The 13,527-nt window shown below is 34.9% G+C and overlaps 1 protein-coding gene across 1 annotated transcript in view; it reads right to left on the bottom strand.

The window, feature by feature from the left end:
- LOC140147573 (uncharacterized) overlaps nucleotides 1-13,527 on the bottom strand; it is a 79,228-nt gene that overhangs the window by 47,820 nt on the left and 17,881 nt on the right. The window contains exons 3-4 of the mRNA XM_072169353.1: nucleotides 9,269-9,332; nucleotides 3,311-3,346 (exon numbers count right to left, since the gene is read on the bottom strand). Coding sequence (XP_072025454.1) covers nucleotides 3,311-3,346; nucleotides 9,269-9,332 — 100 coding nt within the window. The remainder of the gene's footprint in view (nucleotides 1-3,310; nucleotides 3,347-9,268; nucleotides 9,333-13,527) is intronic.

Below are 13,527 nucleotides of genomic sequence, written 5' to 3'. Positions count from 1 at the left end.
GTGCTTTTGAATTCACCTTCTAGGTAAATCTCATAAGCCTTTGCATTTGGACACCTGATGCCGTCACACCAATTCGCACATCATTACTCTACATTTGAAATGCACGGCATTGAAATGCCCTGTAAAGATGTGTGCTAACAATGTGTACATCAATGTGACGTCAGGTGACAACAGGGTTCCAAACCCAAATTCAGGCAGGTGGGATTTACCAAAAAAAGTTCAAAACAGTAATTTCATTGGCTTTGCAGCACACCTAACAGGGCAATAACCTGGATCTTTTCTGTGTCACCTAAAATGTCTTTTGTTTATTCTGTATGCAGCTATACCAACAGGGGACACCAAAGGATCCAAGCTACTGTTTGGTGTATTCATAATAAATACTCCTCAATCTTACAGCATCTCTATATACCAGGATGATGAATGAGGGATGACATGAGACACCTAGCTACTCCACATAAATCTCACATATTTTGGGCCAACCTGCTAGGCAGTGCTCATCTTTACGATAACAAGTGTTTACACAGAGCATCATACACTTTTTAGCATATATATATAAACACATCAAAAAAAGAAAAGTCCCCGCTCGTTTGCATGGTCAATTAATTAAAAGCAATGAACGTTTGGGGGAATTTTATGCAAAGTTAACGACTATAGTTGGTACTAATATGGGGGGGTAATTAGCAATTATGAAGCATGTAAACATAATCACTATAGAACAGTCATTAATTTGTGCTTTCGTTTTAGCTGTTATTTGTTTCAGACCCACTTACTTAACCTCACTCTCATAGTAGTTTCCCATTTAATTAACATTATTGGAAGATGCTTCCAGGCCTCGTCCCAACGATATCATATATTGCAAGATGATTATGTCATGTCTCTATGTACCATAGACATGATGCCTAAATGCATTGCAGAGACAACCCCAAATGATTTCACTGTTTATGCAGTCTGTAAAATGATGCTCTGTAAACTTGAATGCCATTTTATACTGGATGAGCTTAGACATCAACTAATTAAGTTAAAATGGTTTATTAGATACAAGATGACACAAGTTCACTGGCAACACTAGACACACATCACCACATATAACACATAAATAACAATTTACACAGATAGCCAACAAGTTGTTTTTGGCTCCTCAAAATAATGTTTGTTATAAATGTGGTATTTTGTACCAATCACACGAAGGGCCACATAGTGTATTGATATACCGTCTAATTACCCTTCATCAAAAATCAACATGTTTCTAAATACTTATTTCTTACTGACACATTGGATTAAAAATTCATTTCATATTTCATTTTCCCCACATTTTAACAAGTTATTTTAGTAATGACAACATTCAAAAACTTATTTTTTTATCAATGTTATCAATATCAAATGTGACAACTGTTGTTACATACCCAAATTATCTGTTACTTGTTAAAACGTTTTGCTATCAATTTGGTGCAACTTCAACAACAAATAGTGATAATTTCTCTATTACACTGCACACACAAAATACAGCACAGCAACCATACCATCACCAAACACAGAGAAAAACAAAATCTAATTGGACATTAAAATAAGAGGTTAATAATTTTTACTAATGACAGAAAAAAATTAACAATTTAGATGAAAGAATTGAACGTCTCTCATCTAAATGCCAAAACTTGAAAGAGGAATGAATACCCCATTCAGAGAGATAACTCTCCGATATGAATCTGTGTACACACACAAGCACATGACTGGTAATACGCTATATAAGCTGACAAATGTTCCCCAGCGCATCAGTTGCCAATATCTCATCATTTGGGACTACTCTTAACATCAAGCTTACTTGCTAAACCTTTATCAAGTGCATTTACCATTTCACTAATGTACTCTATTTGCATTCAGATGAGTTAAAGCTGCAAACAAGTGTTTTGTTTCAGAACACATTTATGTCTGAAAAAGGCCAAAGATTTATATAGCGCAATTACTTAAGATCTAGAAACTCACTGATCATGTTGGCCCAAGACATACTTTATGATACTATTTAGCCTCATTCACAGATGCAATTATTTGTTAGTTAAAAGGTGGTACATCGTTATCAGGCCTCGGCTTTGTGATGTACCTACCTTCATCAAATCTTGTTAATACACAATAATTGTATATAATAATGCTATAATGTTTGTATGAGATTGATGAAAATAAAGATTGATTGATTGATTGATTGATTGATTGATGCAGCTCTATACAGGTGCAGAAGAGGGTTTGTGTGCAAAACATAATCAGCCTACATTATAATAACCATTGCAGCCAGAATCAGTTCCCAAGTTCTGTATGGGCAGATCAGGACATTTAGCAGTAACTTCATTGTCCAGGGGACTTTTCAAGTGTGCTCAATTTTTCATTGAAAACAGAATAGACACTGCGGGGGCTTGAACTTGTACCACCAAGTTCTTGCGCATCAAAGTTTAGCGCCTTACCGGTTCTTTTGATTTTGACTCGTACAAATGTAACAACGTCAACAACGACCATGCATATGAAATATTTCAAAATGCCTAATAATTCCTAAACCAAATGACTTCATAAAATTTATTCAATGGGATAGTGAGCATTCTACCTTATCTTCTGTGCACCTGCGAACGGCCATCCTCAGTAGCAAGAAATGCCATGCACTTCAAAAGGTGATTGATTGAGGTGGTTGATGGTGAAGGCATCAGCCTTCACCTGGTCTTCGTCATGACCAGTTGAAGTTTCAAGGGGTAATATGTCCAGGGCTGAGTGCAACAAAGACTCAAGTCCATCAGCTCCTCTGGGGTATGTTATGTATAAATGAAATCATGCATATAAATAACATTACCCAGAGAAGGTAATGAAGATAAGTCTTTGTTGCACTGAGCCCTCGATGTTAATCTATAATAGTATGTTAAAAGATACAACATGCACAATGTTAATACTAAACATCACTCATAATTTTGTCGCCATTTCTTGTGAACCACCTTTTGTTATCCACTCAGTAACAAACAAAATTGCACTAAATTTGCACTAAATTTGCCCTAGCTGTTATTAAAAACATCTAAATTAGAATCAGGACATGCTCATAGATGTTAACACACAGGTGACATGCAACTGGAAACACACACACACACACTCATTTCTCAATCAGGAGCCAGGCACGCAATCTTTGCTTACCTATTTGGGACAGTGAACTTAAAATGTGTTTTAGAACTTGAAAAACAAGTTATTGAGCAGCAGACATGTATAATATTACATCAATTTTATTGATCACCCGGCTCTTGAAATTGAGAAATGCACATTTATTTATATCTAGTAACATTGATACCTGGACAGCTAGTCGATCTTGAAAAGTTCCTTTGACCTGAGGTACAAAATAATGTGCAAATGGGGAAACATTTGAGTGTCAGGGAGAAACATTAGTGAGGGAAAACGCTACCAAGTTGTGCATTATTGATAGCTTGTTCTTTCTGCCGCTTTCGATGCTGAGCTCACACCTTGTACACCTTCCTTGTAATAACGCCTGCATGTGTGCTGCCGATGATATCATTGGCAGAGTCCCTCAAATGGGTCCATGTGACAATACATTGAAAGCTATTGAACAATTTATTTTGAGTGCATTGCAAATGTCATCATTACAAATATGGTATTGTTTTAACCCAAGACTAGGTTAATCAGTCTCAGGTTTTAAATGTGTTCATTAGGGGATAGTAGTTTTGATTTCACAGCAATATTTCATATCGGACCACTATTTTTGGAGTTGTTTTTGCTGCATTTTTGATGTGGTTATGCACATTATGATATACATGTATAGAGTTACAAGATATAAGTCAACAGACTGAGGCAAGTAGAGGTTTGAAAACTTCAAGTAACTGGCCTTTTCATAAGGAGAGAATATTGTCATCAGAGAAACTTTCACTGTTTATCATTGCTTATGTTGACTAGAATGGTAAAAACAATCAACAAAACAAGCAGTGTTTCCTCTCTCTCTCTGGAAATTTGGTGCGTCAAATGAAGCATTTCCCCCTAAATTAACCCAATTTTGGCTCGGTAATTCCTCAAATTGAATAATTGTAATACAGCATTGCTAATTTTTGCGCGCCAAAGCTAATTTCACTGGGCCAAAATTACAACATACAGCCTCCGAGTAAATAATGTCAACAAGTACCAGATTTTTAGAAATTTATATTAAACAACAGACAAATCATTAACAGTTTACTCTTCTTGTAAAACACTTTTGTTTGTTTGTTTGTGTATGCCTGTATTATTTAACAAGCAGGGATGAGAAAGAACATGCATGAAATATCTGAAAGAATATGGACAAGAATGAGCTCATTAATATTCATAAATATACAAATAATTTGACCAAAAACTATACAGCACATGAGGCTGCCATACCCTATCACCGTACCAAGTTTGAAGTTGATCGGCCATTGCGTTGGAGCTGCAAAGTGGATTAATGAATTTGCTTCCGCCTGGACAGCCAAACAAACAAAGATACAAAGAAAGAAAGAAACAAAGAAAGAAGCAAACAAACAACCATCTCGACGATAACATAAGCCCCACATATATGTGGGGGCCAAAAATCATAAAAACAAATATAAAATGTTTTTGTATGAAACAACACCACAACAATGTTTTGAAATGTCAAAATGTTTACGGTATGTAAAAATATTTTTTGGCAAATATTTTTTCTAAATATTTTGAACCCTTTATATAACATGACATTTAAACTTTGTCTGTAAAACATTTTATGTTTGCTGGGATATATGCAAGCTCATAAAATCTTGGATTGTATAGAACCATCCATGTGTGCTTTGCTTATTTATTGCATGACTGATGCACAATTTTACTAATTTACTCCAGCGAAGTTGGAACTTCACAGCTGTGCGCACCAAATAATGTTAACCTATTTAATGTTTAAAGCTTTGTGGGTACAGGCCAAACCAGATTAGTTGGTCTCAAAAGTAACTTAGGGATGTGAATTCATCACCCTGTTGCCTTCTGCAGAAATCCAACCCATAATTCTCACTCTTATCATTATTTTACTTTAGTGAACCAAAGTTTTTTCCCTGGGTCTCCAAGGGAAAAAGATACGGTACATTACTGTGATAATCACAACACAGTACTATTTACCTGAAGCGTAATACAAAGATTCAATTTCCCCATAATCTGACTTGATCCAATTCTGATTTGCATGTTACTTTACTTATCATGATATTGATAAATCTCATGGTTTATGTATGCTATAATGAAACTGCATAAATGCATACACGATAACGGTATTACCCATGTGGAATGTATCAATAGCGTGCGAGTTGCACTGATTTTACTTCAAATCTCGTTTAATTTACATCAAAATAAACAGATATGATAGAGCAGGTGCTTGTGAATTGGAGGGAACATCATTGAATCCTGCGATAAAGTTTACAAAATGAGTTCCTCACAAAATGCATCAAATGGATAAGCTTATTTTACCATAAGTGTGTTGAGGAATGAGCATGTTTGTCCTTCACAATTCATACTTGAATGAATGACTGATGAAAGGCTTTCATTACATGTATGTAGCAAATACAAAATGTTATCTATGTGTAAAACAGACAAGAGATTGCTCTACTGGTTTCACATTATAGAGAACTTTCAAGAACTCAAATGATGCATCAACAAGCAATCCATTAAAGCTTTCAGCTAAATTTGATGGCCATAGATTTGAGTCATTAATCCAGAAACATCATTTCTCCCTAGCTGCCCCAATTAGCTTACATTATGTAGGCCTATACATTTTTAAGGCCTATTCAGCGATTTGCTCATTCGGAAGCGAAAGCCATGTATTAAAGACCAAATAGGACATTTTACATGAAAATGCAATATTTCTACAAGTTTGATTAAAAATAGAGAAATTTAGCTATGTATTTTTTAAATGGATTTTGAACTTTGGGTCATGCCCCCACCTGACCCCCTCAGATTTGCTTTATATTTTACTCATATGTTGTACCTGTAGAAATATTGAAAATATTATACATAGCTATTGATTTTCTCTACTTTTAATAAGATACTACATTTTCATGTAAAATGTCCTATTTGGTCTTTAATACATGGGTTTTTAAAAAAAAATTTTGCCAAATTTTTATTTCAGAAATACACAATGACAATTTTAATTACTTGTTCTCCACTCCTAAGCAATTTATTGAACACTTTTGATGGGATTACTGAATTCTGTCCATACTTTCAATCTGCTTGATTCTTCATCTCCCATATTAATATAAATGGTCAATGATCAGATCCAATTACTGCAGTGTCATGCACTCTAAAAATCCACCCTTCAAATAATGTTGTGCAGCCCTCTTTTGCTCCTCAGCTTAAGCAATCCTGACATTATGGATATATTCTATGTCAAGTTTTTTTCTCATGACGATTAGCGTACTTTGCTTGTAGCAAAATACACTGAACTGCACTTTTTGTTTTTAAGACAGAGCTACATTGTAGTTATTTTGTCAGAGGAAACACATGATGTAAAAGCTTCAAATCCATTGCCCCAAGTTTGTTCCCATCACTTGCCTACGGGCTTCCCTTACCAAGCTCTCCATCTCATGATGTAAAAGCTTCAAATCCATTGCCCCAAGTTGTCTCCCATCATTTGCCTTTGGGCTTCCCTTACCAAGCTCTCCATCTTATGAATGTTTGCTTTTATTCCTGGTAACATTTTGTATATGATTTAATCAGACTCACTTGTGTATTGTTGTTTCTTTGGGACTACATTGTACTTATTCTCGGTTCACTCATACATGAACCTTTTAAGTCTTACTGTCTACATGTAGCCATAAGGCTGTAACCTTTACACACTCCAGACATAGGTAAAACATGCCTATTGCCCTTGCTTTTGTTATTCAATAGTACAAAATATTCACCGTCCTTCAGAAATGCACACACATGGTTAAGCACACACCTTTAAACTAACAAAAATGGGTTTCCATATTATTATTATACAAAGCTGTATAGCCACTTTTAATGGGGCTAACCTGAAATGCATAAACTAAGATTTGGTAAAGTTTGACATGCAAAACATTCATAATTAAATTCTTTAAAATCAATGAATCAATTGTGTAATTGCTCATATTTATTGGCAAAATCAAATGAACTGAAACCAAAACTGATATTGAACTGATTTCAGAATATGAGACAAGGCTTAGCACTCTGCCTATGCATGGATAAAGTATGCCTATAAACTGATAAATGATGGGATGTAACACCCAATAAAACACTTGAATTGAAAATACAATTTATTTATTTCATAAAAGCTCAACTTTACGGAGTTTCTCAACTTTACAGGGTACAACATTTACTTAATTTTGATGCAATTTGCTCAATTTTGTGCCAGTCGGCAGGACATTTATTTATATTGAGTTTGTGCTGGTTGTACCCCACTAGTGTTCAGTGGCGTAGCTACAACACTGTTCATGTATATTGTGTTCTCAACACATGGGGACCAAATTTGCTTCAAGCCTTGGCTGAATTTAGCCAATATACAATCATGGTACAACTTTATATCTCTTCATAATAGAATGCAATGCATCTGAACATTTACAGCAATTACTACCAGTGTTCGAAATTTTGGTTGTCCGTTCGCCTGGGACAACCAATACATGCACCGGACTTTTTCAGCATGTTAGTTTGCTCAAACCTGACACAACTGATGAATTGTTAAATATTTAAGATTAATTGTTCATAAATTTACTACACTCAAGCCACTTCATTGGTCACATGTAATTGTTTCAGATTGTAGCAGCTTACGGACAACCAAAAACTTTGGTGGACAACCAGAAATTACAACCTGGTTGTCCGTGGGACAACCCCTTTTATTTTCTTAATTCGGACAGTCGGACACTGATTACTACAGTACACAGCACAGAGGTGCACTGAATGCCCTTTAAAATTGAGCAAGGCAGATCCCAGATGTGCATTGAGAAGCTGGAGCCACTGAATGCCCTTTAAAATTGGGCAAGACAGATCAAAGGTGTGCATTGAGAAGCTGAAGCCACTGAATGCCCTTTAAAATTGAGCAAGGCAGATCCCAGATGTGCATTGAGAAGCTGGAGCCACTGAATGCCCTTTAAAATTGGGCAAGACAGATCACAGGTGTGCATTGAGAAGCTGGAGCCACTGAATGCCCTTTAAAATTGGGCAAGACAGATGAGACCAGTGTAGAAATGTTGAACAATTTACATCGATTCATTTTCTCCCAATTGTATACATACCTGCATGTACCTGGGTTTACTTTGTTCAAGCATTGACCTTTTGCAGAATGTAGTTTGTATGTTTAATATAGTATGTTTAATAAGTTTGTAGCACAATAAAAACATTACAACAAATTGATAATGACATGTTTCATTTCAACTCATATCAATATTCAAAATATTTGATGCTGTTCGTTACCAAAATGCAACTATTAAAAATAATAATAGCATTCACATTCATCATAGAAGCTAGCACTTACATGGTTATGACGCAACTAAGGAACTCTAATGTTCTTCTTCATCAATCACCGCGTGACTTGGGCTTAATTAAGGGAGCAAACCAAAACATTGATGAACTCATAGAAATGTTACAAGTTTCTTTACAAAGTTGCCCCCCCCCTCGCCCACCCATCTGTAATGAAACTAACGTGGGTAAAAGATAACAATGTTTTTTACAAGTATCTGCGAAAAGGTTGTGAATATGTTTACCCCTCCCTTTTATTTATTCACCCATTGCATGGTTCCGCCATGTGCGCGAAGAGCCTCGATCTGCCAGTATGCATGAATGGGAATTGAACCAGTCATATAACATTGCGTAAAGTTATGTAATTCTGGCTCTCCTTGCATCATGGCGGAATCGTCGTGCAATAGGCGAATAGGGATTCATCTAGCTATTAGTTAGAGATCTAGAATGCTATCTCATCAAGGTGTCAACATTTTTTATTTGCTCTCTTTCATTTATGGGTTCATCAATCTCATGGTTTATCCTTAACATGCCACATATCTATATATAATGTGTCATGTCTGAAGTTGAGAATACAGCCATGTTGGATTTTGCAGTGGCAGATTCGAATCAGTGCATTTACGCGGTTTCATCGCCAGCATACGGACAAATTATCCTTCTACACATGTGTATACTATACACCCCACGGGATTAGGTTAGCGCACATGATTCAAATCTGCCACTGTGAAATCCAACATGGTGTTACTCCAACATGGAGTTATTCTCAATTTGAGATGAGACGGACTATAGAATGTTATCGCATACCAACCTGGTAATGGTTTCACTTTCCTATGTAATTCTGCCAAAGCTTGTAAGTGAATATCATGTTCTCTCTGAAACAATAAAAAGAACACAACAATGTATTATTGCAAAATAGAACTGAAACAAATTTGATACCGTTACCAATATTATGCTTATTAAATATTAAGTTTATAAATGTAAATTTAAGTAAGATTTTCTACATCATTCACCATTTTAATTAAAATATATTGCCACTGGATGTAATATGGTACTTAAGAGATTATAATTTTGATGGTAGTATGTTATTTATAGTGCTCATGCATAAATAATAATGATCATGAGATAAAGATTACTAGGTAATCACAATTCTCATATGGGCTATATCAAAATGATTGGTACTCATCAGTTTGCAGGGATTATGGGACAAGACTGTCACATCATGCAACATTTATAGCTCCATTTGGCTCCCTCAAGACAGTGTCTTGTCCATGTGTGATACATGGGCGACCAAAGGTGGTGCATCTGTAGAGCGCTAAAAAACTAACATTTCTGGTCATTTCAAGAGGATCCAATTTCATTTGGTAGTCAAGCAGGCTTTCTAATAATAGTAATAATACTATTTTTTTTAAAACCCAGATGGGAATCAATCTTTTTGATACAGCCTGTATAATCACCAGTACAGCAGCAAAGGTTTTAAATCAATGTTTCTCTTTGCATGATATAATATGGAAAACAGATTTCTGCAGCCCAGTTGATTAATTAGTTGCATTGAAGCCTTAAAATGGTAATTGTACAAATGTCATGGGTGACTGCAAATCAAGATATATTAGGATCTGCACGGCTACATACTCGCTCAAGTAGAACACTATAGAACAAAATTAGCAAAATATAAAACACAATTGCTTAATACCATTTTTAACTTTAGGTATTAACTTTGTATTTAGACACTATAGTGTTTATACATGTACACATTGAAGGATTTAGTATTCAAAGACATCAGTTTAGCTCGTATGATCATGATCGTGTATAGTTATTTCTTATTGTATGACTCAATTTTAACTTCTGTGAAATATTGTTCAGGATAGGCAACATGAATTCTTTTCTTATATAATTTTTCTGATTGATCCTTCATGTGCCTCATCAGATTTTCAAACAAATTTACCAGTTTCCCTGTCTCTCTGTTCTTGGCAATTTGATTTGCCGTTGGGTTTCTGCAGAAATGAAAACATTTACAGAGGCCTGCTGGCACTAAACCATTTCTACATGACAGTGCATAATCCTCCAAAAGCAACCCTTCTGCTAAGCATGTGCACATGATGCATCATATGGATATATAAATGATGATGATTTATAACAGAAAGAGTAAAAACATTAAATTGGGTTCTCATTTTGAACAGTCAGAAATTGGCTCTAAGTTACATACGTATGCTGTGTTTTGTGTAGAAACTTGTATCATTGCTTCTAGTATTTTACATCACAGTAAAAGTAAAATTCTGAATACTTGATGGAGGTGAAGGTTTGTGAAAAGGGAAACAAGGAGAGATAAAGATTACTGTAACAAGATGAGGATGAGGGAAGTCATCTCATAAACCATAACTCAAAATTTTAATGCAATACTCATCATCAAGTCACCAATTTGTGAATTGTACGACTTATTTTGGTTGATAAAATCACACATTGAAGATGTTGAATGTTGTCTCCATTTTGATAAACAAATTTTCATCATATACTTGCCGAGAGATTTTTCAAGCATATGAAATGTGCTGATTTTGTGCAATATACAAGTCATTTTGCTTCAAGTCACATTATATTTTTTAAATGCGTAATTTTTAAAAGTTGTTGGTCAGATTATTTCACATCTATTTATTTTTAAAGGGGGTGGTCAGATTATTTCACATCCATTTATTTTTAAACGGAGTGGTCAGATTATTTCACATCCATTTATTTTTAAATGGAGTGGTCAGATTATTTCATATCTATTTATTTTTAAACGGAGTGGTCAGATTATTTCACATCCATTTATTTTTAAACGGAGTGGTCAGATTATTTCACATCCATTTATTTTTGAAGGGGGTGGTCAGATTATTCCATATCTATTTATTTTTAAAGGGGGATGGTAAGATTATTTCATCTAACATTGAGGCCTACCATTAAAATAATCTCTTTCCAAATTTTAAGTTGTATTGCTCCAGTGGTTTTGTTATGAGAAGCAGAAATACTCTTTTATTTAGAGGAATGAGGCGTCTGCGATGCAAATTGCACTCTACAAATGTTGTTCTACTATTATAAACTTGAACATGTTGAATGGTTTCCCATCTGTGTTATATTAAGGTTGGATACAAGATACCGATGCTATGCAATAATATCATCAAACATTGAACTACATACCTAACACAATGTTTTCCTACTCCTCATCTATTTCCCTGGATACAATCAATACTTAAGTGACCATCAGTTCCCAATACAAATATGACTTTGGACTTCATACCATTCTGTTCCTACCCATAATATTGACAGAGGCACAGATAAATTAGCAGTGTTCGAATTTAGGAAAAATAAATGGTTGTCCCACGGACAACCAGATTGCAATATCTGGTTGTCCGTTTAAGTTTTTGGTTGTCCGTAGGCCTACAAATGTGACTTTGGCTAGATTTATGGTTGTCCGCGGACAACCAAATCAGTATTTTGGTTGTCCGGCGACTTTTTTAGTTGTCCCGGGCAACCGGACAACCAAAATTTCGAACGCTGTAAATTAGCCAAGTTGTCACAGTACTTGTTGTATTTAGCGTAAATAATTTGCTCCAAATACACATCTATCTTAGCTTTTGATTTGGTTTGTATCCAAAGTCTATATCAAAGTCAATAAATTGTGACATGGACACAATCATCACTGTATGTCCTAGACCTTATTCACAAAGCAGCTTATACAAATATATAATAAAATTTCATACATCTATGACACTTTGTCAATAAATCAATGTTACTGTTTTAATAAGAAACGTGTTACTAATTGATCTAATTACGGATATACTTCTTTTAGTTATAATATGTATGAGTGTGTGTGTTTCCTATTAATGAAGTATTTGTAGAAAAAAATCTCCTGTAATTGAATTATTTGATTATACATTTGCTTGTAGTGTGATGAATCAATTTTAATATAATGCAAGTATGAATATTTGGACTTGATGTTGCAATCTTATAAATCTCAGCTATAATGTATACATATTTGTACATTGGTCCACATTTTATGGATGCAATGAACTGTGAAATACAGAATCTGGAGGTTACTAACTAACTAGACATCCCTAAAGGTTCGTAAGAAAACAGGATTAGTTCTTTTAGTCTGCCGGCATTTTTTTTTTTCGTTTTTTTTTAATGAAAATTTCAAGCGTTCAACTATATAAATGATCTGAATAACACCTACATTGCATATTATCACCTCAAAGCAGATAAAATAATGATTATTCAATGATTATGATATTACATGTTCTATCTATGACTTGAATACCAAATTATCATCTCAACCTACCCAGTATTACTAGTCTGAATTCAAGCAGGTTCATAGCATATTGAAATTTAATTAAAAAGTGCAGGACTTCTTGCACTCTATAGCCAGGGTTGGGTAATCATTTTATGAATTGGACATTCAGTATGGAAATTGATATTTTATTAGAATAGCCTACAGTTAGTAGTGCAATTAAACGGTGTATAAATATTATGATAATATAACATGGGAGGAAAGATTCAAGTCATTAACCTGGTGTGCAGATGCACAATCAATATTATGCTGTTCAGTAGGAGTGTAAAATGGAGCGGTTTTTGCATCAGAATGAAATGGAGCCACTTTTTTTTCTTTACTCATACAGGAGCTGATGTTTCTATAATTTGGTTTTCTTTTGCTTTGGCTGCCACCAAGCCCATAGCCCCTCCCTATGACAAAAAAAGTCCACTTTGCAGGATAACAATGCTAAAATGTATCCAAAAAGGTTCAATTACAAAGAAAAAAATTAACAATCGGACCACTTTCCATGTGAAACTGTTCAAAATAGCATCAAAAGTCCATATTTAGAGGGGTTACGTCCATTTTTTTTTATGTATACAGCATTTTTTTGAAACAAAGTCAACATTTTGCAAATTCCATATCTGCAGTACATCTGGACTAAAGACCTACCTTCCCCTTTCCCTTAAAGGGCAGTACTGGGGCAGGGCAGGTAGACATAGGCATGGTACAGGCAGGCCAGTATACTCATGACATGCTTCTGCACACCTTCTATTCATTATGGCTTC

The sequence above is a fragment of the Amphiura filiformis genome, chromosome 3 (assembly GCF_039555335.1).
Source record: "Amphiura filiformis chromosome 3, Afil_fr2py, whole genome shotgun sequence".
Taxonomy (NCBI): domain Eukaryota; kingdom Metazoa; phylum Echinodermata; class Ophiuroidea; order Amphilepidida; family Amphiuridae; genus Amphiura; species Amphiura filiformis.
Note: the sequence above shows the minus strand (reverse complement) of the source record. Positions and strands in the feature narration are given on the sequence as shown.